Source organism: Bufo bufo, chromosome 4 (assembly GCF_905171765.1).
Source record: "Bufo bufo chromosome 4, aBufBuf1.1, whole genome shotgun sequence".
In the NCBI taxonomy this organism is placed as follows: Eukaryota; Metazoa; Chordata; class Amphibia; order Anura; family Bufonidae; genus Bufo; species Bufo bufo.
In genome coordinates, this window is record NC_053392.1 from 132,166,242 (window position 1) to 132,191,253 (window position 25,012).

General features: G+C 46.6%; 1 protein-coding gene across 2 annotated transcripts in view; it reads right to left on the reverse strand.

Annotated features, from left to right (window-relative positions):
* Positions 1–299: 299 nt before the first annotated feature.
* LOC120997689 (ILK associated serine/threonine phosphatase) overlaps positions 300–25,012 on the reverse strand; it is a 29,529-nt gene continuing 4,816 nt past the window's right edge. Inside the window, exons 3-10 of one of the 2 annotated variants that reach the window (XM_040427914.1) lie at positions 21,929–22,043; positions 20,937–21,043; positions 20,043–20,136; positions 19,868–19,955; positions 19,268–19,389; positions 9,876–9,995; positions 7,994–8,075; positions 300–1,370 (exon numbers count right to left, since the gene is read on the reverse strand). In XM_040427914.1, coding sequence (XP_040283848.1) covers positions 1,242–1,370; positions 7,994–8,075; positions 9,876–9,995; positions 19,268–19,389; positions 19,868–19,955; positions 20,043–20,136; positions 20,937–21,043; positions 21,929–22,043 — 857 coding nt within the window. In that variant the 3' untranslated portion in view covers positions 300–1,241. Of the gene's footprint in view, positions 1,371–6,122; positions 6,471–7,993; positions 8,076–9,875; positions 9,996–19,267; positions 19,390–19,867; positions 19,956–20,042; positions 20,137–20,936; positions 21,044–21,928; positions 22,044–25,012 lie in introns of those variants that run through there. The other variant, XM_040427913.1, reaches the window with a different exon arrangement.

The following is a 25,012-nucleotide window of genomic DNA, read 5'->3' on the forward strand; positions in this document are numbered from 1 at the left end:
CTCACGTGACGCGCCTGCTCTGCCTTCTTTATGAATAAAGCAGGTGCGTCACGTGAGTAAGTGACGTTACGCCGCCGCCCGCTCTGCCTGTTACCGGAGCTTCATTGTAAGGTAATAAAGATGCGCTGATTTAAAGTTCAAGTAAAAGTTACTGCCGGTTAAGGACCCGCAGGCATGGCGCCTAACCGCCCGCATAGCAACGAATCGGCCGATTATTCGATAACGGGATTTGTCGACAACGAATCCCGTTATCGAATATTATCGATAACTTCAAATAATCGTTGCAGCCCTAGATAGGAGCAGCGTATAATGTGATGGAAAAACAAATCCAGCCAGCAAAGGATAAAAGCAATATGGACAATCACAATACATTAGTAAGTGCCTTGATGATGATCAATGCCATTTGCTGAAGTGAGACAACCTCTTTAACAAGTCCCTCCGTCTGTTTTATGCATACGTCACAGACTCCCAAACTAAAATAGCACGTCACTGCCTTAACATAAATCCAGAGATAAGTAATATTTCAGTGAAAGCGTTCGTAATGGCATGATGTGAAAAAAAGTCTTTGACAAGAACTTTACAGGGTTATGTACAATCCATGATGGGTCACGTGGCTGTTACAGCATCAGGGTCCACACGTTCGGTTGGTTTTCCACTCCATATTTGCCCGAGGAGGAGAAAAAAAAATGCTTTTTAGAATTCCCATATGTCCATAGTGGTAAAGAACTGTATATTTTCTCTACTGAAGTCAATAGGAGTTGGGCTAAAAAATGCAATCCTGTCGTGTATAGACGTGCACTTTTCGCCATGGTTTCTAGACGTGGTAGTGATGTGGCTCCCATCACATGTGGACCTGGCCTTAAAGCAGACCTGTCACCACTCCTTTCACGTCCGCTTTAGTAAACTACTGTATTCCCTATAATATAACAATGTTGACGCATCTTTTGCTACAACTCTGCGTTGTGCCATTCCTCTGTTATTCCCCCAAGAAAGGTATGAATAAACCTACAACCAGATATTACCAGTTGGGGTGGTGTCTGACATTGCCCAATCAGTGCCAGACTGGGCAGGGATACACCCCACTGACAAGCAAAATGGTAACACCCAGTTGAATTTTTTTTTTTATACATTTTCAGGGTGTATAATAGAAGAATGGCACAATGCAGGGCTCTAAGAAAAGATGCTCCTGAATTGTCCTTAATCAACGTTTTGGCCTTGCCCCACCCTCCCCGACCACAACATCAGTGCAGGATCTGGACTACAAGCACGGTGACGTTGTCGGCAGCACCTCGCCGCACAGCTTCGTTTGCAAGGCGGTGACAGGCAGATTCATACCGAGCGTCAATGTCTTCTTTTTGAGAGCCTTCATCCTGTGGATGACAATTTTAGCTTGAGCTAGCATCAAATCAGGCACCAATTTAAAGCATGGCAAGAAAACCAGAGACATGGGAAAGATTCAGGAAATCTTTGTAAGGGTACGTTCACATGGCAGATTTCTGCAACGGTTTTCTATTCTCAATGGGAGTCCTTGCTGCCCTTCATGCACTTGCAGATTTATGTGCGGTTTTCCAGACTGCACCAGGTACGGATTCCACACAGAGACCATCGGAAACCACAGCGCGAGTCTTTCACTCCCATCAATGGGGCTAAATCGCAAGCAGATTCACAGCACCGGAATTGAAAAACCAAAAGCAGGAACTGTGGCGGTTTCTGCCACGGAATATGCGGCATATTTTGATAGTGTTAAAATCCACCGTGTGAACATACTCTATCAGAAAAACATTTTTGCCCACAGCAACCAATCACAGCACAGCTGTTATTTCTTACAGTGCTCTTAAAAGATGAAAGCTGTGCTGTGACTGGGTGCTAGGGCCAACAAATACAATGGGAGAGATTTATCAAAGGGGTGCAAAGAAAATGATGATTACACTTACCGGTAATCGGATTTTCCAGACCCCACGACAAATATATTATTTATATATATATATATATATATATATATATATATACACATATACATACACATACACACACACACACACAGTACAGACCAAAAGTTTGGACACACCTTCTCATTCAAAGAGTTTTCTTTATTTTCATGACTATGAAAACTATGAATTAACACATGTGGAATTATATACATAACAAACAAGTGTGAAACAACTGAAAATATGTCATATTCTAGGTTCTTCAAAGTAGCCACCTTTTGCTTTGATTACTGCTTTGCACACTCTTGGCATTCTCTTGATGAGCTTCAAGAGGTAGTCCCCTGAAATGGTTTTCACTTCACAGGTGTGCCCTGTCAGGTTTAATAAGTGGGATGTCTTGCCTTATAAATGGGGTTTGGACCATCAGTTGCCTTGAGGAGAAGTCAGGTGGATACACAGCTGATAGTCCTACTGAATAGACTGTTAGAATTTGTATTATGGCAAGAAAAAAGCAGCTAAGTAAATAAAAACTAGTGGCCATCATTACTTTAAGAAATGAAGGTCAGTCAGTCAGCCGAAAAATTGGGAAAACTTTGAAAGTAAGGGCTATTTGACCATGAAGGAGAGTGATGGGGTGCTGCGCCAGATGACCTGGCCTCCACAGTCACCGGACCTGAACCCAATCGAGATGGTTTGGGGTGAGCTGGACCGCAGAGTGAAGGCAAAAAGGGCCAACAAGTGCTAAGCATCTCTGGGAACTCCTTCAAGACTGTTGGAAGACCATTTCAGGGGACTACCTCTTGAAGCTCATCAAGAGAATGCCAAGAGTGTGCAAAGCAGTAATGAAAGCAAAAGGTGGCTACTTTGAAGAACCTAGAATATGACATATTTTCAGTTGTTTCACACTTGTTTGTTATGTATATAATTCCACATGTGTTAATTCATAGTTTTCATAGTCATGAAAATAAAGAAAACTCTTTGAATGAGAAGGTGCGTCCAAACTTTTGGTCTGTACTGTATTATATATATATACACACACACATATATACATATATATATATATATATATATATATATATATATATATATAAATTTGTGCCTAAGAGGAAAGAAGTAGAAAACCCAGGGAGGGAATAAGGAAGGGTGCTGTCGTGGGGTCTGGAAAATCTGATTACCGGTAAGTGTAATCATTTTTCCCTTCCACCCCGACAGCATCACAAAGAGAAGAACATCCTTCCTTAGGGAGGGACCACCGCTTGTAAGACCTTTCTACCAAAAGACAGATCAGAGGAAGAGTTGAGGTCCAAACGGTAAAAGGTACAGGGAGATGACCATGTGGCAGCTCTACAGATTTGTTCAATAGTTGCACTAGATCTTTCTGCCCAAGAGGTGGATACAGAACGAATGGAATGAGCCTTCACCGAGTTTGGAGGAGAAAGACCAGCCTCCAGGTAAGCCTGTGATATACCAAGTCTGATCCATCTAGACAAGGTACCTTTGGTAGCCTTCTTACCCTTATTTGGTCCAGAGAAGAGGTCAAACAAGGCTGAAGACTTTCGCCACCCCTCCGTGGATCTGAGATAATGTAACAAACATAGTCTCACATCCAAAGTATGAAATTCTTCTTCTTTTGGGGTTTTAGGATTAGCACAAAAAGAGGGAAGCAAAATTTCCTGTAATCTATGAAATTTTGAGGAAACTTTAGGTATGAAGGCCAGGTCAGGTTGTATGATGAATCTATCCTCTAGAATAGTAGTGAAGGGAGGATCTCCAGAAATGGCATGTAACTCTTGGATCCAAGCAACAGAAAAGATCCACTTTTTTGTTCTGACGTGAGGCGAACAGGTCTATCACTGGAATGCCCCATAACTTTGTGATCATGGAGAAGATCGAATTGTTCAAGGACCATTCTCCCTGTTTTAAAGGATACCTGCTCAGGAAGTCCACTTGAATATTTTATTTTCCTTTTATATGTAGGGCTGAAATGTGACAGACCTGCCCCTCTAGTTTTTTCAACAACCGATTCGCCTCCCACCCGAGGGTAACCGACTTTGTCCCCCCCTGGTGATTTATATAGGCTACTGTAGTCTGATAGGACTCTGACATGGCCCGAACCTATTAGGGATTGGGAAGCTTCTACAGCTAATCTCACCGCCAAAAGCTCTTTTCTGTTTGAGGAAAAGTGCCTTTGAGTCAGTGACCAGAGCCTGAAAACTGTGACCCTGCACATGAGCTCCCCACCCCCAGGGGCTTGCATCCGCAGTTATGACCATCAGATCTGGATAGGTCCATGGAACGCCTTGTATCAGATTTGGTCTGTCCTCCCACCAGGTTAGACTCTTCATTGCCGTTCTTGAGATATGCAGCCTGGCATCTAGAATTTCTTTGTTCTTCTTGAAGGCCATCAAAATTTCCATCTGTAATTGACAAGAATGTAGTTGAGCCCATTCGACCGCAGGAATACAGAACACTAGGGACCCCAGGACCGACATCGCCTTCCGAATCGTCAGAGTGGGAGATGCAAGGGATTTTATTTGAGTGGACATTCTGCTCATCTATTCCTCCGGTAAATACAAGCTCTGAGATCTGGTTTGGATTTTTTGTCGTTGATCATCCAACCCAATTCCTGAAAGGTGTTTATTACCACCTGAACTGCTTCCCTGCAACGGTATTTTGCAATTATTAAAAAGTCGTCCAGATATGGCACTAACATCACATTCTTTAGTCTTACCCCTTTGGTAAAGACCCTTGGGGCCATAGACAGGCCAAAGGGTAAAGCCTGAAATTGGAACTGCTGTAGCTAGCCTTCCATAAAAACTGCCACTCTGAGAAACTTCTGGAACTCTGGGTGCATTGGAATGTGGAAATAGGCATCTTTCAGATCTATCACTGCCATGAAACAATGTGGAAATAAAAGCTGTATCGTAGTTTTCATTGTTTCCATCTTGAACTTTCTGACCACTAGAAACTTGTTTAAATCCCTTAAATTGATGATGGTTCTGAAAGAGCAGTCTGGCTTTGGGACTAGAAAAAGTGGGGAGAAATATCCTTTTAGAGGAACTGGAATTAAGACCTTTTTCTCTATTAGTTCTTGAATTTCCTTTATTATGGGGAAGGACCCCTTTACAGCACAGTTTTTTGTAATAACGAATCTTTGAGGTGGCAAGGTGCGAAATTCTGCTTTTAGGCCATGATGAATGACCTCCAAAACCCATGGCCCTGCTACCTTTTCCCATGTTGAGAGGAAGAATCTTAGTCTTCCTCCCACTTTTGGCTTGGCGTCATTGCTGTGACAGTTTATTTGACGAGGAAGAGTTTCCAAAAAGGAAACCTTTCCCTGCCAAGTTTTTGGATCTATATCTCTGGTCTTTATCCCTACACTGTCTCCTACCCGAATTACCTCCTGAGGGACGAAAGGACCGTCTAGACCTAAAGGAGGAAAAACCTGACGGATTGGGAGGGGGAAATCTTTTCTTCCTATCTGCCACTTTTTCTAACAAGTCATCTAAATCTGGCCCAAAGAGAAAATTACCCTGATCGGGAATACCACATAACTTCTGTTTTGAGGCCACATCTCCTCCACTCCAGTTCCTAAGCCAAAGAGCACTACGAGCGGAGTTAGTAAGAGATGCAGTCTGAGCACCAAGCCTAACCGCATCTACTGAGGAATCAGCTAAAAAGTTAGCTGCCTTCTGTAATGTGGGTAGGGCAGATAAAATGTGTTCCCTAGGACATCTTTATTTTAATTGAACCTCTAATTGTTGCAGCCAGAAAGCTAGAGTTCTAGCCGTCACTGTGGCCGCAATGTTGGGACGAAATAAGGATGTGGATGCTTCCCAAGCCCCCTTCAGGAAGGATTCAGCCTTCTTATCCAAAGGGTCCCTAAGAACACCTGTGTCCTCAAAGGTAAGAGAGAATCTTTTAGAAACCTTAGAAATGGCAATGTCTATTTTGGGAGCCTTGCCCCAAGAAGATGAAGCCTCATCCTCAAAGGGGTATTTATGTTTAAAGGTTTTGGAAATAAGAAGCTTCCTACATGGTTTCTTCCATTCCTTTTGAATAAGGGAAAGAACACTATTATGTACGGGGAAGCATCTACCCTTTTTTTCCTGCAACGGATCAAACAAAGAGTCTGCTACCAATTTATCTTCCTTAACATCTTTAATGTTCATAGTGGATCTAATAACTTTTAAGAGTCTATCCGTATCTTCAGATGGAAAAAAAATTTCTTTCTACCATTTCTTCTTCTGAGGAAGATTCTGAAGAAAGGGTATCCCGAGTGGAGTCACTGTTGTCAGAAGAATTGTCTTGAGACACATTGCCCCTTTCCGTCACTTTAAGCTTATTACCGGTTTTAAACATATTTTTTACCTCCATCCTAATTAGTGTTTTAATATTCTCTAAGAGGGATGGGGACTCGTCCGAAATAGTCTTATCGATACAGTGTTGACATAACTTTTTGTCATAAGAGGACGAAAGAGCCGTTTTGCATAAAGCACATTCCTTGTTTTTTCTTTTAGTCAGAATTTTCTTAGGTTTTGACTAAAAATAAAACAATACAAAGGAACAAAGTAAGAAAACAGTGTCGCAGCCATATGACTCACCCAGAAAAAGAATTGTGTCCAAGTACCGGAACCGGTGCTACCATCTCTTTCTCTGCAGATTCTTGTGTTTTTTTCTTCCTCAATCATAGCTGGTAACAGCAAGGAAAAGCCTGCTTTAGGGTTAAAACATGACATTACTCAGACCGTTAACCTCCAAGATACGCTCTGCTTCCACTGCCAGCGTCCTGACCAGGGAGAAGACAGAGACACAACATCCTGGAAGCCTGTAACAGTTGCTTCAAACACAATGAGTCGTTCCTCGGTCACGGTAAGCCGCCTGTCAGAGCCTCGGCATCCCGGCGGTAAAACATCTCCGTTTAAATATATCGCTGGACGCATCACCGCTCTGCCGGAAGTAGCCGCGCTATTCCGTAGCCACTCGTCTATTCTGAAGCAGCGTGAAATTACCTGATCAAAGGATGCCCACGCACATGCTGTCCAGCTACCAGGAGCCACTTCCTGATCCAGCGTGGCAATGTTTCAATTTCACCCAGGAAGATGCCCACGCACCTGCTGCTCAGTTACCGGGAGCAACCTCCTGACACCGCGTGGCAATACTTCTTTCAGAAAGATGCCCACACGCCTGCCGCAAGATCCAGAGGAGCCCCTGGAGCCCCCCGGATCCTAGGGTCCTGTCAGCCAGCAACCACAGCAGGATAGACCCCGGCAGGATACCGCCAGTCCTCTAGGGACCCCCTAGGATAAACAGACCGTCAGTAAGTACCTGGAAAAAAACTGTAGGTCTCCTACCCCAGGGACAGGAAACCACTTAAGGGGTAGAGAGGCTCCACCTTTTTATTCTGTAGGTTTCCTGTCCCTGGAGGCGGATCCTCTCCCTCTCTGTGTAGTGCTCTAGTGGGGGAAGGGAAAAAACGGGCTTAGTTGCCCATAGCAACCAGTCAGATTGAGCCTTTCATTTTCCAAAGGAACGGTGAAAAATGAAAGGTGGAACATAGTTGGTTGCTATGGGAAATAAAGCCAGTTTCCACTGGTTTTGATAAATCTCCGCCACTGTGTCTGTTAGACAACAGTCATGAATTCCCATCATATGGCAGTAGTCCTCCTCTCCCTTAGGCCCCATTCACATGACCATTGGCAGCTGTGGCCGTGTTGCGGACCACAAACCACGGATCTGCAAAACACAGGCACTGGCTTTTTCCACCCTGCACCCACCGACTTCAACGGATCAGCGATCCACAAGATGCGGCCAAAGAAAGGACAAACCTAGAAGCCCATCCGGGTCTGTGTGGCCATGACACAAAAAATAGGACATGTCCTATCTTTGTCTGCAACATGCGGATCGCGGACCCATTGAAGTCAATGGATCTGCTCTGCGACGTGCACAATTCCCATGTTTTGTGGATTTGCAGTTGCGGTCCGCAAAATGGACACGGCCGTCACACACTTGTGTGAATGGGACTTTAGACCGGGCACTCAGCATAATAGTATTGATACACTTACCTGTACATGGCTAAGGACAAAATTGACAGCTTCTTCTGCCGAGAAGACTTTGAAAAGGCCATCGCAGGCTAGTAAAACAAACCTTGACACAAACAAAAGAAATATCGTTTCCTAAATATCATCTGAGATTTTCCTCGAAGAACGTACAGCTAAACAAAATGAAACAGACACTTCCTTTTAAACTCATTTATAGAAAAACATTTTTGGGGAATTTTGGGCTGTTTTTCCTTTTCACTTCGGCAGTACTATACACTTATATAGTCTATGATCTACAGACTCTTGTGAAGATGATGAACTGAAATCTCAGGAGCACAACTTCATGCAGGAGAAAATGTAATGCTTCTACAATGTTAGCAAGGGACATTAGTTGTGTTCTCAACCATCAGTTCTGGAGTGCCATTTCTTAGAACGCTGTCTCATTCCTGTCATTCCTCCTGGAAATGGATGAATAGGCCGACAATTGACGCTCCAGAATTTTTATCTGATAGGGAACACAAGTCTTTGCTAAAACAGGAGAGATGACCGGCCGTCCTTAAAGATTAATGATTAGAGAACCGATTCAGACCAATAAAAACGCTAGAATTTAAAAAAGGTAATTAAAGCCAACAACAATATACAGTAAATGAGCGTCTTATAGTCTACAAAATAGATTCCCCATCGGTGGTACTGTACGTGTGCCGCAGGGAGAACATGCCATGTCATATTAATAAAAACACCCAAATTCATATCCACTATGAGGGGCACTCCCATATTCCAGTCTTGAACCCTGCGCACCGGAGTGAGATGTGCCTAAGGGCAGTGGAATCAGACTTTTAGGGCCCATTCACACATCTGTAGTGCATTGCGAATCCGCAATACACCCGGCCACCACCCCCATAGAACTGCCTATTCTTGCGGACAAGAATAGGACATGTTCTATTTTTTTTCCGGAGCCGTGGCCCGGAAGATCAGGGGCGCGCCCCGGAAATGCGGAGAGCACATAGTGTGCTCTCTCCGCATCCATTCCGTTCCCATAGAGAATGGATCCGCACCCGTTCCACAAATTACGAACCCATTATAAGGATGTGTGAATGGAGCCTTAGGGTGCATTCACATGTCCGTAAGTGTTTTGCAGATCCGCAAAACACAGACACTGGCAATGTGCATTCCGCAATTTGCGCACCGCACATCGCCGGCACTATAATAGAAAATGCCTAATCTTGTCTGTAATTGCGGACAAGAATAGGACATGTTCTATTTTTTTTTTGCAGAAACGGAAGCACGGATGCGGAAGTGCGGATCCGCAAATGCGGATCCGGACAGCACATTCCAGCCCTATTGAAAATGAATGGGTCTGCACCCGTTCCGCAAAAATTCCATGCATGGATTGTTTTTACACCATGCTGCTTTATGGATTATAAATCTGATGAAGCTGCAATTGTTGTGAGTTAAAAAAATTTTTTTTAGAATATGACATTTCTCTAAAAGGTGTCCATAAAGGTGGCCAATGTGTATTAGATGTTTGGTCGGCATTCCTTTGGAAAATGTCAGGGGAGAACAGGATGAGGCATGCTGAATTTGAACATGCCTGATCTTTGTTCTCAAGGGTGATGAGGCCGACAGTACAGTATTCTGAATGTGCTTGTGCCTCTATTAGACAGCACAGTGTATGAGAAGAGCAGAAGGAGTACTTTGATGTAATTCGTGGGAGTAGGGTATACTTCCTGCACACACTCCACAGCTTCCGTTATAATTAATGGGAAAACACTTGGGAAAAGGAAAGATAGAATGAGATGATCTCTTGGGGTAACATAGCCAGAGAATGCGATTAGCAGCATTCAAAAGGGCATAAAGCGCCGATGTCTGTGTGGCCACAACACGGATGTACAGAAGCCTTACTTACCGGTCACTGTCAGATAGTGGGCACCTTTTCACCTCTGGGGTGCTAATGACACCGCAACGTTTGTACTGACCATCGCCTAGGGAACGGGACACCTCCAACACCCCAAGGACTCGCCCATCTCTGTCAAACAAACACATATGTGGGTTTTAAAAGAATGTTATAAAAGGGGTTATCCCATGATTAGTTTAAAAAAAAGCTAAATCAGCCAGGCGTATCTATTACTGAACTGATTTCATTTATAGACAAAGGTATATACAATATAGCCGGGTTTATGCGAGGCAGCTGACAACCTGCCCACTTGGTGTATAAAATCAAGCACACAGCCATACAATCTCCGTAATCGCACAAGTCATACGGAGAAGCTCAGTGAGTTTAACATGGAGCTATCACAGGATGCTACTTGTGAAATGCATGATAGATGTGTCCCAGGAGTAATTGGTAATAGTTATTTTTTATCACGTGCCCGCGGCCTGCCCCCTGAAACCGAAGATTCACACTTACCTGCTCCACGCTGCTCTGGTCCTCCGCTGTTTACATCCCGCAGGCTGTGGTCACATGTACCGCTCCAGCGGTGACGTGCTGCTAGTGGCCAGGCTCATGCACCGCTGGCTGTAAACAGCGTGGAGAAGCTACATATGAATCTTCTGTTTCAGGGCCAGGCTTCTGGCACTACTACACAATGATTATTACTAGAGATGAGCAAATTTCTTTGTAAGTAGTGGTTGCAATGACAGGGAGTGGCGATTGCGCAGCTCCCAGTCATTGTAACCCTCAGATGCTGCGTTCATACATGATCACAGCATCTGAAATAAAGTGTTTAAAAAATAATAATAATAATAAAAATAAATCATACTTACCTTATCCCTTTGCTCGTGATAGGCCGGCTGCCTCCATCTTGCTTGAAGATCTGGCAGTCCGTGGTGACGTCATAGGCCACCGCACACAGAATTTCGTGCGAGACCTTCAAGCAAGATGGCTGTGGCCAGCCTGTTGCGAGTAAATGGATGAGGCAAGTATGATTTCTTTTTAGTTTTTTACACTATTTCAGGTTACCACGAAGCACGAGGAAATTCAGCTTGATTCTTTATCCTTGATTCACTCAACACTAATTATTACCAGAATAACCCTTTAAGGGCATGGAACATTAATAGAATCTATCCTCTAATCCAGGGGTAGGCAAACTCCGGCACTCCAGCTGTTGTGAAACTACAACTCCCAACATGCATACTTGCTCTGCTCTTCTAAGAACTCACATAGAAATGAATGGAGCACGCTGGGAATTTTAGTTTCAAAACAGCTGGAGTGCCGAAGGTTGCTGATCCCTGCTCTATTCCATCATTAACTACAAGTGTCTGTGGAAGGGACATGAGTACAAGAACTGTGCACCAGGAGCCTCATGAAGTGGCCATGACATGCGTCTGCTGGAGCGGTGTAAAGTGATGAATAATGTGTTACTACCTGGCAGTCTGATGGACAAATCTGAGTCCAGCAGATGGAATGAGCATGGTACCTAACAGAATGTAAAGTGCCTCCCAGAATATTTTGTGGGAGAGAGAAAAGTTTGGGTCCGTAAAGGGTAATATTCAAATTACACGATACAAAGACATTTTAGATGTTAATATGTTATGCTTTTAACTTTGTGGTAACAGTTTGGGGAGGACTGTGCCCGTTTGCACAATGCCAGGTCCATACAGACTTGGTTCGATGAGTCCTGACCTCGCCCTTCAGGGCTCATTCAGACGGCCGTATGCTGTCCGCAAAAATGCAGATCCTTTTTTTGCTAACAGTTTAGCTTGTCCGCAAAAAAAAAAAAAAAAACGGATTGCATTCCGTTTTTTGGGCTGACCCATAGACTTCAATGGGGCCATGTCCTGATTTTCACTGACAAGTATAGGACATGTTTCATTTGTTTTACTGAGCCGTGCAATGGAAGAAAAGGGCCCCATAGAAGTGAATAGGACAGCATCTAATCCGCACAAAAACGGATCCACATTTTTGCCGACAACATGCGGCCGTCTGAATGAGCCCTTATAGAACACCTATAGGATGAACTGGAATGTTGAATGTGAGACAGATCTTAACAAATGCTCTTCTGGCTGAAGGGGCAAAAATACCCTCAGAAATCTTGCGGAAAGCCTTTTCTGGAGAGTGAGGACAGGCACTGCTGCAAAAGGGGTCTCAACTCCACATCAAGCCCCATGGTTTTGGAATGTGGCGCCCAACAAGCTCATAAAAGGTGTGATGGTCGGGCGTCCACATAATATTGGCCATTGTGTATATAGAAATATAATAGTGCTGTAGTAATTTTCTGCGGTTTTACTTAGTTGGTTAAGCCATGTTTTTGTGCAGCAAAGATGCATCTTGTAGAATGCAAGAAAAAAACTAAAAAAAAAACTCTCCTTCGCTTAGGCTGCATATCTCTACAAGGAGTCTTCTGTAAGAGATTTTCAGCGCTGGGAGGCATCACACAGTCCATATCTTGGTGAAACTTTTTCAGCAAATTTAGCCCACGGGCAGAGCACAGTCTGCAGTGTGGCTTATACAGATAACTGCCTGGCATTTCACAGAATTCGCTGATTCTGCAGAAAACTGTACACACCCGAGTGCTAGGGGCTCCTCCACCCTGAAGGCAGAATGTGATGAAATAATTGTAGACACAAAAACTTAAGAACATCCCAGGTAGCCCGTGCCAGTTTGGCTACAGCTCTCTGTGGGGCTTAGGACTACGCAGGTTATTACAGGTAGATAACAGCGTTTTGAATAAGGCCCCTTTCACACGGGCGAGTATTCCGCGCGGATGCGATGCGGGATGTGAACGCATTGCACCCGCACTGAATACTGACCCATTCATTTCTATGGGGCTGTTCACATGAGCGGTGATTTTCACGCATCACTTGTGCGTTGCGTGAAAATCGCAGCATGCTCCTCTTTGTGCGTTTTTCACGTAACGCAGGCCCCATAGAAATGAATGGGGTTGCGTGAAAATCGCAAGCATCCGCAAGCAAGTGCGGATGCGGTGCGATTTTCACGCACGGTTGCTAGGAGACGATCGGGATGGAGACCCGATCATTATTATTTTCCCTTATAACATGGTTATAAGGGAAAATAATAGCATTCTGAATACAGAATGCATAGAAAACTAGCGCTGGAGGGGTTAAAAAAATTATAATAATAATTTAACTCACCTTAGTCCACTTGATTGCGGCCCGGCATCTCCTTCTGTCTCCTTTGCTGAACAGGACCTGTGGTGAGCATTAATTACAGGTAAAGGACCTTTGGTGACGTCACTCCGGTCATCACATGATCTTTTACCATGGTGATGGATCATGTGATGACTGGAATGACGTCACCAAAGGTCCTGTTGCTGCACAGAGATCAGATGAAGACAGAAGGAGATGCCGGGCCGCGATCAAGTGGACTAAGGTGAGTTAAATATATATATTTTTTTTTTTACCCCTCCAGAGATGTTTTACTCTGCATTCTGTATTCAGAATGCTATTATTTTTCCTTATAACCATGTTACAAGGGAAAATAATACAATCTACAGAACACCGATCCCAAGCCTGAACTTCTGTGAAGAAGTTCGAGTACCAAACACGCGCAATTTTTCTCACGCGAGTGTAAAACGCATTACAATGTTTTGCACTCGTGCGGAAAAATTGCGGGTGTTCCCGCAACGCACCCGCACATTTTCCCGCAACGCCCGTGTGAAAGAGGCCTAAGAGTTTCTGTCTGTATTTCTGCCACTAGTGTTGAGTGAAGTTTACTAAAATTTGATTCGGCTGGTTCACTGAATATCACAAAGAAATTCGCTCTGTGACGAATTACTTCATCATGTAGCGTATTTCTTTGTGAGTAGCGGGCGCAATAACTGGGAACGGGAATTGTGCCGCCCCCTCCATCATTGAACCCCTTAAGATGCAGTGTTCATTGCTGATCGCGACATCTGAGATTAAAAAATGAGGGCTTTCAGGGGTTAATCAGTTAAAAAATACAAAAAAAATAGATTTTTGTACTTCCCGTAAAATCTGTTTCTCTTCTGTTCATTGGGGGACACAGGCTTGACCATGGCATAGCTATTGCCAATAGGAGGCGACACTAAGCACAAAGGTGTGAGCTCCTCCCCTTCAGCTATACCCTTCCTACAGGGACTAAGCTAAAAGTTTGTGCAAAAGCAGTAGGAGAAACAAAAGGAAAAACAGGAAAACCAAACTATGTACAGAATCACTCAGGCCACGACGAGGCCCGCAGCCAGAGAGAATGGATGGGAACTGTGTCCCCCAATGAACAGAAGAGAAACAGGATTTTACAGTAAGTACAAAAATCGAGTTTTCTCATCCGTATCATTGGGGGACACAGGCTTGACCTTGGGGTGGGCCATAACAAAGAAGCCCTCCGGCCAATCAGAGAACCGCAGTCTGCAATACTCTACGCCCCAGAGAAGCGTCAGAAGAGAACAGAAAAGTGGGTACTCTGTAAAACTTGGAAAAGGTGTGTAAAGATGACCAGGTAGCCGCCTTGCACACCTGAAAGGCCGAAGCCCCATGATGTACTGCCCATGAGGCCCCCACTGCCCGAGCAGAATGACCAGTAACACAGAAGGGGACGGGGTCCGGTCACTGATGCAGTAAGCTTCCACAATAACCAAACAAATCCATCGGGAAATTTAAACTTTGGACGCAGCCAACCCTCATCTCGGTTCCTCTGGAATGACGAATAGAGAATTAGTCCGTCGGAAAGAGAATGTCAGACAGACAGATGCGAATTGCCCGAACCAAATCCAGAGTGTGGAGCGACTGTTCACAAGGATGAGACAGGGCAGGACAAAAGGAAGGGAGAATGATCTCTTCATCAAGATGGAATGCCGACATGACCTTCGGAAGGAAGAAGTGGACAGGGCGAAGGACCACTCTGTCCTGGTGGATGATAAGGAAGGGCGACAGACAGGAAAGAGACGCTAGCTCCGATACCCTACGGATGGAAGTGATTGCAACCAAAAAGGCCACCTTGTAGAACAGGAAGCGAAGGGACACCTGCTGCAAAGGCTCAAACGGAGAGGACTGGAGAGCGCTGTGCACCAGATTAAGGTCCCACGGATTTAACAGAAGACGGTAAGGGGGCGCAGTGTGCGCCACCCACTGCAGGAAGGTCTGAACCCCAGAAAGCGAAGCCAGGTTTCGTTGAAAAATAATGGAAAGGGCCGAAACTTGCCTCTCTCAGCTGAGAAAGTTGGTGATCCAGTTGTCGAAGCCAGGGATATTAACTGCCAACAGAGCTGGAACATGACTCTCCACCCAGGAGAGAATGAGCGCCGCTTCCAACATGGCTGCGGGGCTCTGGGTGCCACCCTGATGGTTTAGATATGTGACTGCCGTAGAATTGTTGGATTGAAACCGACCTGGATACCCCCGGAGACGGTCTGTCCAATGAACCAGAGAGAGACAAATTGCCCGCAATTCAAGAATATTGATCGGAAGTTGGCGTTCCTCTCGGGACCAGGAGACATGGACCGAGAGATTGTCCAGAACTCTCCCCCAGCCCCGGAGACTGGCGTCTGTTGTCAACACTATCCATTGGAGGGGAAGGAAGGAGCGGCCCGACGTCAGCATCGGAGACATCAACCATAACCGAAGGTCTCTGCGCGTTGGGGCAGGGACAGATAAATTGATCCAGGGAGGCTGGGGAACGGTCCTAAATGGACAGAATGCACCGCTAAAGAGCCTGGTATGGAATTGAGCATAGGGCACTGCTTCGAAGGAAGAGACAATGTGGCCCAGAGCCCTCATGCATTGGCGAATGGGGAGAGGCTGAGTCCGCAACAATGGGAGGATCTGACGACGGAGAGCAGAGAGTTTGTCCGGGGGCAAGAATATCTTGGCCCAATCAGTGTCGAACAGCATGCCCAGAAAGATCAGTTGCCGAGATGGATAAAGACATGACTTTGATAGGTTCAGAACCCATCCGAAGCGTTCCAGGGTGTCCCGGATGATGCGCAGGCTATGCACAGGTACTGAAAAGGTCCCACTGCGAACCAAAGTTATTTCTGGTAACCGATGCAGATGGGAACATGGAGGTAGGCGTCCTTGATGTCTATCGAGGACAGGTATTCCCCCGGGGCCATGGATGCCATGACCGAACACAGGGACTCCATTCGGAAGCAGCGAAAGTGGTTGAGGCCTTTGAGGTCTAGGATGGGACGGGACGGGACGGACCGTACCCTCCTTCTTGGGGACTACAAAGAGATTGGAGTAGAATCTTGACGCGGAACGGGGACAATCACTCCCTGTCACAGACGGGAGAGAATAGCCGGAAAAAAGTTATGGGCGGTGGAGGGTGAGGTTGGAGGGGACGAGCGAAAAAAAACGGGGTGGAGGTGGGGATCGGAACTCCAGTTTGTAACCCTCCGATATGACTTCTCGCACCCAGACATCCGAGACGTGAGCTTGCCAGACATGCTGGAACAGATGAAGACGACCCCCCACTAGTCTGGCGGGCGCCAGAGGCGACCTGTCATGCAGAGGAGGACGTGGGGGTACAGGGCTTGGAGCCCTGCTGGCGAGGACGCCAGGGAGGGCAAGGCTTGAAAGATTGTTTGCGCTTCTGCTCTGGGGCAGATTTAAGGGTTGGCCGCTTCAGGCTGGAGGAACTGTGAAAGGGCCGAAAAAGAGGTCTGCGCTTTTTAGATCTGTTGAAGCGCTTCCTGCTCTGCGGCAAATGGGTGCTTTTACCCCCTGTAGCATCAGAGATAATATCATCCAGACGCTTGCCAAAAAGTCTGCTACCTGCAAAGGAGAGGGACGTCAAGGCCCGTTTAGAAGCATTATCCTCCGCCCAGCAACATAGCCACAGGGTACGGCAAATAGCCAGCAAAATGGCTGAAGAGCGGGCCACAAGCATGGCCACGTCCAGAGAGGCCTAACAGATGTAAGAGCTGGCGTGGGAAAGTTGCACTGCAATATCTGAAAGTTCCTCCGGGGAGTCCCCAGAGACGAGGCCCTGACGTAGCTTAGTCTTACTAACCCATGTCGAGGCAAAAACCGGGCACAGGGCAGTGCCAACTGCTTCAAAAGAAGATTTGGCAACGAATTCCAATTTCTTATCCCTTGGGTCAGAGAAGGAAACCCCACCCGCCATAGGCAAGGTGGTATTCTTAGCCAGGCGGGATACCGGAGGGTCAATAGGAGAGGATGACCACCTCTTTGTCAAATCCTCTGGAAAGGGATATAAGCGTTTCGGTAAAGCAAAACGCCTGTCAGGGAAGTTCCATTCCTTGGAAAGGGAGAAAACAAACTCCGGGTGGTTGGGGAACACATGTGGCGAGCGACGGGATCGCCTGAAGTAAAAACCAGAACCGTCAGAGAAGGGCACAGGGTCCTCAACCTGTAAGATTTCTATAATTGCTGCGATAAGATTGTCTACCATAGCGGACAGTTTGGAAGACTGGTCCTCCGGTAAGACAAAATCAGCGTCTGACAACTTTTCCTGAGAACACGCCTCTTCTAATGAGGACACGTCGGAGCGAGACTCCCTGGGAGGTGGATGAAATGGGGGGACGCAGATTCCCTTCGAGGAGAGGGTGGTCTGGTCCGTTTTGCAGGACATACGCGATAGGGGGCATCAGAGGGGTTCCCAGTGTCTGACTGGTCAGAGGGTGGCCGTGCAGCATAACGCCGCAGCATGTCCACAATGGCCCTGTTGGAATGGGAAACGTCCTGCACCATCTTAGACAGAGAGCGCACCCATGGGTGCTCTACCATGGGCTGGGCAGGAAGGGGGGGACTGGGACAGGTTCAGAGCCACTTGGCGGTGGAGCAGAGCAAGAGGAGCAGAGGGGGTCCGACTGGCCGGATGGTAATTTTGAGCGACAAGAAGCACATGCAAAATGTCGCACGGAAGTGACCGCCGGCTTTGGGGCCTGGGATCTAGGTTCGGACATAGTGAGTACCTGTGGTGAAAGGTAGAAGGGTAAGCAAGACCCTGTAGGAAGGAGGGGAAAGAGCTTACTCGGCCTGTGCCCCTTACTGCAGCCTGTTCAGAGAAAACCTGGTGCCAGAGACCGCAGATGTCCTCCTGAGCAGGAGATGGGCGGAGTCAGAGAAACCAGCGCGAAAAACTTGCGCCAGATGAAGGAAGCAGGGAGAACTCATGCCCCGCCCCCATAATGGAGTCAGCCGCCTGCGAAAAAGAAAAAGGAGCGAATCAACTGACTCCCCAAGACTCTTCCCCACACCCCCAAGTACAGCGGTGGTGCCGCAAGGAGCCCTGACCGAGCGGAGATGCTGGCCTGACGAGAAGTATCCGCGGCGAGCGGATCGGAAGTAGGCCGCAGTAGAAGCCGGGGCCTCAAATTACAAGCGGCCCCGGCGGAGAATAGCGGAACTCCACATGAAACAGGTGGCAGGCAGGCGGTGTGGAGAAAGGTCTGCGGGGTGGTTTTAGGGCCCAGAAAGAAGCTTGGAAAGTACAAAGGGCTTCCCTTCACAGGAGAGCTGACATGCAGCTGTTAACTCTTTCCCCGCCTGGGGGGAACAAGGCTTCGTGGGGGCGATCCTAGCAAGTAACCTGTGAAGGGGGAGGGGGGAGAGGGGGGCTTGGAGCCAGGAATACTTACCCGTCCAGCGTCTTCTGCCCCCCTGGTTCCAGCCGGGTCACCACCTTTGGTGTGCGGCCCCTTGGGGAGGGCCGCTACACCGGAACAGAGGGCACTTGTCGTGGTGACCCAAAGGCTGGCGAGATGCAGAGGCTTTAAGAACCTCTGGTCCTCCTTGTCTTCTGGAGACCGCGAAGGAGCAGCGGGCTTGGGGACCCCCTGGTCTTCCGTCTCCTGGGTGGGAGTGCAGGCAGCTAGGACTGCCTGTAATCCTGCTGGAAGAAAAGAAAAAAGAAAAACATTCAGCAGACCTGCAAAGCAGGGAAGGTCTGCCTCCTACGGACACTAAGCTAAAACTGTTTTAGCTTAGTCCTTGTAGAAAGGGTATAGCTGAAGGGAGGAGCTTTTGTGCTTAGTGTCGCATCCTAGTGGCAATAGCTATACCATGGTCAAGCCTGTGTCCCCAATGATATGGATGAGAAATAATAATACTCACCTTCTCTGAGCGTGAAGAGGCCACTGCGGCCATCCTGATTGAAGGTCCTGATGCATGGTGACATCATACAAGATTTTGCGTGGAATCTTCAATCAAGGTGGCCATGGCGACCTCTTCACGTTCAAATTGATTTTTTATTTTTTTTTCTAACGCCATTTCAGAAAAAAATAATCTTTACCACGAGGACGTTCGGCTTCACTGCGAAGTCCACTTTGCATACTTTGATTCGCTCAACCTTAGTGGCCACTGTGAAGTTCTACAAACCCCCAGGTGTGCGTTTAAGTGACATGTGGCAGAGAGGCTCACCTCACATTTCCTCCTGCTCTCTGGATTCGCATCCTCTCCTCATACTGGGTGGGATTGTGTTCTTTACTCAAACCCAAAACGGTGGCTTTCTGCGTTTCTTCATTTATTCTGCAGAGCAAAGCCTAGCTCAAGAAAACAGAACAGAGGAGCAGTGGAAAGGAGATCTGGCATGGAATAAAAATTCAGAATCTCAAATACTATATTTATGGCAGTGGTGGCAAAAGTACAACAACAGTAAGTTAATAGTATTCAATTATATAGGTGACTAAGAAATAGCAAGGATCTAATGAGCAACAGCAACAACATTTATGTCGCAGCCTTATGCAATGTTGACCCCAAATCCAATACTAATGTCCTTCCCTGAATGGCTGGCTAGTCATCTGAACAGCTGCCATAGAAAGAAGCCACCACTGCAGAGGAAATATCTGGTTGGACATGGCCCTCCCCTGGGTGATAACAGCTAGGGGCTGGAACCCTGGCAAACAATCGCTGGACTGTTAAGTCGCCTCCATGGGAATAGGGAATGTCTTGTAAGTGAATAGTCAGGTATATGGATATTTCCACTCCAATTTGTAGAAAATATTAGGGTTTAGTGCTCACTCTGCTGTCCCCGAGATTGGCAATATAGAGAACGTTATCTGCAACCAGTACACAAATGGCTGTTGTGCCGTCTTTCCATGCTGGCTTCCTACAAAATAGAACAGATGGAAATGATAAGGTCATAAGGCCAAAACGCGTTAAATCACACAACTGGAGAAATCTGGAAGACACCCACTGGCTGGCCGCCTGCTTCAGGAACTCTTCATCAGTCTGTTTGAAAGCATCGAGCAGAGTCTTCTTTATGGCCTTGTCCACACTGCCTCCATCTCCTGTAAAGAATGGCCATGTGAGACTCCATTCTCGTATATTAGGGCTGTTTCAGACGAGCGTGTCCTGTGCGGAAATCACTCTCCGTGTGCAAGCATGATTCTTCTTCGCAGGAGTGCACAGCATTATACTGATTTATAATGCTGTGTGTCTCTACATGACAGAATTATACCGAAATAAAGCTGTCACTGTGATTCTGTAGACGTAAGGTCATGCAGAGACACAGCATAATAAATCATTATAATGCCATGTGCTCCAAAGACGGGAAACGGGAAATCACGCTCACAAACTAAAAGAAGCCCTTAGGCCTCTTTCACACGAGCATTACAGATGCTCTCAGGGTCTCTTCAGGAAATACTGACGGTTTTGTATGCAAGTTCAGTCAGTTTTGCCTGCGATTGCGTTCAGTGGTTCAGTAATTTTTCACGTGGATGCCATCAGTTTTGATGCATTTTTCATAAGCATGGAAAAAAAAAACAACTGATGAATAACTACAATCTACATCTCCTAGCAACCATCAGTGAAAAGCGCTTTGCTTCCGGATGCAATGCGTTTTCCATGGAAGCCCCATTCACTTCTAGGGGGCCAGGGCTGCTTGAAAAATGCAGAATATAGAAGATGCTGCGAATTTTACCTAACGCAGAACTGATGTGTGAAAAACAATGCTTGTGTACACAGACACATAGAAATGGACGGGTCAGGATTCAGTGCGGGTGCAATGCGTTCAATTCACGCATGGCACCCATACAGAAAACTCGCTCAAGGAGCCTTAATGTGTAATATAACGTGACCCTGTACTTACCCTTTGGCAACTTTTTCACTAGATTCCGGTGTAGATTGTGTGCTGCATATCGTGCTGCGCGACTCCCGCCATGCCCATCAAATACTGCATAGTATGAAAGACGTGATCTACAAGAAAAACAAACGGTAACACAATATAACAGCTAGTAATGCCACGTTCCCTTGTTGTCGGCAGTCCTCTTCAAATGGTTTGTCAGCGCATCCATCATTATTAAAGGGGTTGTCTGGTTTCAAAAGGAAACACGGCTGCGCACGGGATTGACCTGTACTAAAGAAAGGATGATTACTTACCTGACAGATCTCACACCACCGCTCTGATTCTCCCAGCAGGTATCTCTCCATTCAATATGCTGCAGAGCACAGAAGAACGAGCCTGCACAACTGCACTGTCCTACATGCGCAGGGAGAGCCTGCGCAGTAAAGTGCCTTGTGTCACGTATGTGAAAATACATTGTGGTTGGGCAAACCTTCAATCTAATAGTAGTAGCACTCTCTGAGCACAGTGATCCAGTCGGTAAGTCCAGAATGTATGAGCTGTTAGCGCCCTCTGCTGATTGACAGCTTTTACCCTATGCATAGTAATAGGGAGAAAGCTGTCAGTCAGCAGAAATCTGAAGTTAGCACACAATACAGTAGCAGGTGCGGGTGAGCAGTAAGACACAGAGAGCAGCAGTGGTACTACAATGTACAAACACAAGTTGAGGGAGTTGCAATTCCTGCTAAGGAGCAGCCAGACGCTCCTGGAGAAGGAGCATGGTGCATCAACCATCACCCTCATAATCAGACAAGAAGAGACTGCGGCGGACAGTGCCACCAATGATACTTGCCACTGTCCCTTAGATCAGTGGCATATGTTGTCAGTATGCAGATGGCACCAGAGAAAGGAAGTTTTTATTAAGTAAATGAGCAGGTTGGGGAGGCTTGGAGAAAATGGCTCATGGTTAGAAATCCCCTTTAATAAAGTGTCCATTGAGCACATGGTCTTTTACTTACACGTTGGAGAGCAAAGGCTGGCACTCTTTGCTTAGATCGCACACGGCATGGGCATCCTGTAACTCTTCCCTTTCTCCTCTCCTTTCTGCCACATGAGCTTTTAATGACACGATTCCTACATGGACGAAACACAAAAAAGAAAAAAAGCTCCAGATAAGCGGGTGCAATAAATATTCTACGTCTTCCATTAGGTGGTATGCAGATCAGGAGGAGGGCAGAACTCAGCGACCCTTTAACTGAACTTCCAATACAGGTGTCAGCACAGTCTATAGCTGCTTGCACAGTCCTATGTGTCAGGGCTGCATATAGCAACAGTGCCTGAACCAGGTTGCAAAGCAATGAATGTATGCTGTATCCTATAAAATATTCTAACACTTCTGCAAGATCAGAGTTTAGATGGGTTGTCCATTGGACAGGCCATCACTATCTGATCAGCAGGGGTCTGACACCTCGCACCCCCATCTTATTGGGTTATTCCCATCTTAAAGTGATATGATTGATGGTGATCCGACCTCCAGGACCACTAGGACTGAGAATGAAAGAGAAGTAGAGCTGGTTTAGCGCTGCAGCCTTTCATTCCGTTTCCTTGCACAGCACCACTCCCATCCCCTGGCTGTTCGGGGAACTGCAGCACAGCTCTATTAAAGGGGGTTGTCCAAAACTAGAAAAAGGTGGCTGCTTTCTTTTAAAAACAGGATGGCTACGGGGTTCCGAGGTAGGAACTCCACCAATCACAAAATGGAAGCCTATCCTAGCAATATTCGATCAGAGACAGGAATAACGGGGAACATTTATTAAGAATCTCCCAGCAGAAGCAGGTCTTCCTTTCCTCCATGTTTCATTTCAGCATGTGACTCTTCCTGGGCTTCATTCATAAAGGGCAATCGAATGGGTTTTACAACGTGGGAAAACTGGGGTTTTATCCTCTTGCATAGCTTAAGAACATATTGTTGGATTAAACATCCACCATTGTGTCGCACTCAGTAATGCTGGGAATGTGTGTTGCCTTCCGCCCTCTTGTGGTTGCAACTGTTCAAACACCTAACAGACTGAAAACAATGAACATATAATATATATACATATAACTATGCATTCAGGACACCCCTGTGGCAGACAGGCATGCTGTGGATCTGGATTCCATGGCATATGGATTGGGGTTTGTAGATCTCCCAAGCCCTTCTGCGTCCCCCACTAGCAGAGAGTGACTGACAGCTTTTGCCCTTGACGTAGCAGCTTTTAACATAAAAACACTGAATCTTCATATAGGAATCCATGTATCCTCAAATTCAACATCTTCCCAGCCACCCTCACACGGCAAGCATAGGAGACCTGGCAGAGGCACTTTAAAAGGGGTATGTAGAAATGGAAGTGCAGCTGCAGTACCACGCACGGCCACTACACCAAGGTTGGAGCCTTCTTCCAGCTCTGTCCACTGTTTAGTAACTGGCGCAGCTGAAACCAGCTGATCGGTGAGGGTCCCAGGTATCAGACCCCACTGGATAGGTGATCAAAATCTAAAAGCTGGAATACCCCTTTAAAGGCAGTCAACAGTATTGCCATCGTGAAACTGCGAAGGCCTGTTCCACACTGGAGTGTACTTGTTCCGGCCTGCTGAATCCGTAACTACAATGTACATCCGTGAGCTGCCGGAAGTATGCCCCATTCACTATAATGGGGAGTGGCGTGGATCCGGCCGCAGCACATCGGACGCACTTCTGGACGGTAGTACACTGTAGTTACGGATCCGGCAGGGGAACAAGTAAACACCAGTGTGAAAGGAGCCTAAGGCTACTTTCACACTAGCGTTTTTACTGGATCCGGCGGGTTTCAGCAAAAACGCTTCCGTTACTGATAATACAACCATCTGCATCCGTTATGGACGGATCCGGTTGTATTATCTTTAACATGGCCAAGACGGATCCGTCATAAACTCCATTGAAAGTCAATGGAGGACGGATCCGTTTTCTATTGTGGCAGAGAAAACGGATCCGTCCCCATTGACTTGCATTGGGGGTCATGCCGGATCAGTCTTGCTCCGCATTCCAGGATGGAAAGCAAACTACAGCATGCTGTGGTTTGCTCTCCGGTCTGGGAACGCAACTAAATGTATCAGAATGCATTTTGGAGCATTCCGTTCTGTTCAGTTCATTGACAATGAATGGGGACAAAACTGAAGCTTTTTTCCGGTATTAAGCCCCTATGACGGATCTCAATACCGGAAAACTAAAACCCTAGTGTGAAAGTAGCCTAAGACAGCTATGTAGGTAATGGGGAGAGCGGAGTTAATACTTATCTGCTTGCTTCCTGCATGACTGAGAAATCTAAATTTTAATGCTCCCGTCGCTAGAATTAAAGGCCCAGGGGGCACTCGACGCTGAACTCTAAAGACCCTCCCCTCTTTAGTCACTGCCTTCATGTCCAATCAGGAGATCGTCAGCGCCATCACTCACACCAGTGCAGAGAGCCCTGAAGGGAATGCCCCCTGGGACCTGTGATCCTGGCACGGGTAGCATTAAAACCAGACAAATACTTTTATCCTTCGTGCAAGTGAGGGCTTCAGTGCCCCAAGGGGCATGGCCAGCACCGAAAAGCTGAGGAGCAGCAAGGGTCTAGAGACCACCCATCTCATTTCCATAAAGAATCCATTATTTTTATTATTGGGAATGACACAACTTATTTTCACAAGACAGGTACAAGTTTCATCAGCAGGATCAACCCCAATATACCTGTTTTAAAAGGGTTATCCAGTAAAAGATATTTATGGTTTATCCTCAGGATAGGTCATCAGTATCAGATTTGCGAGGGTGCGACACCCGGGACCCCCACCAATCGGGGGTTAGAAGAGGCCTTGAGCGCCGCAGCCACTTGCTAGGCCAGTGACATCACTCTACATCAGTCACATGGCCTAGTTACAGCTCAGCCTCATTCAACACCACTATACGACGTACGCCGCTGTCCTTGGTAAGTTGCCGGGAGCCTGCATCACTCACCATAGCTTTGGTCAGCTCAGCGGCTCCCTGAAACAGCTGATCGGCTGGGGTGCCAGGACTTGGACCCCCGCTGATGTGATAATGATGGCCTATC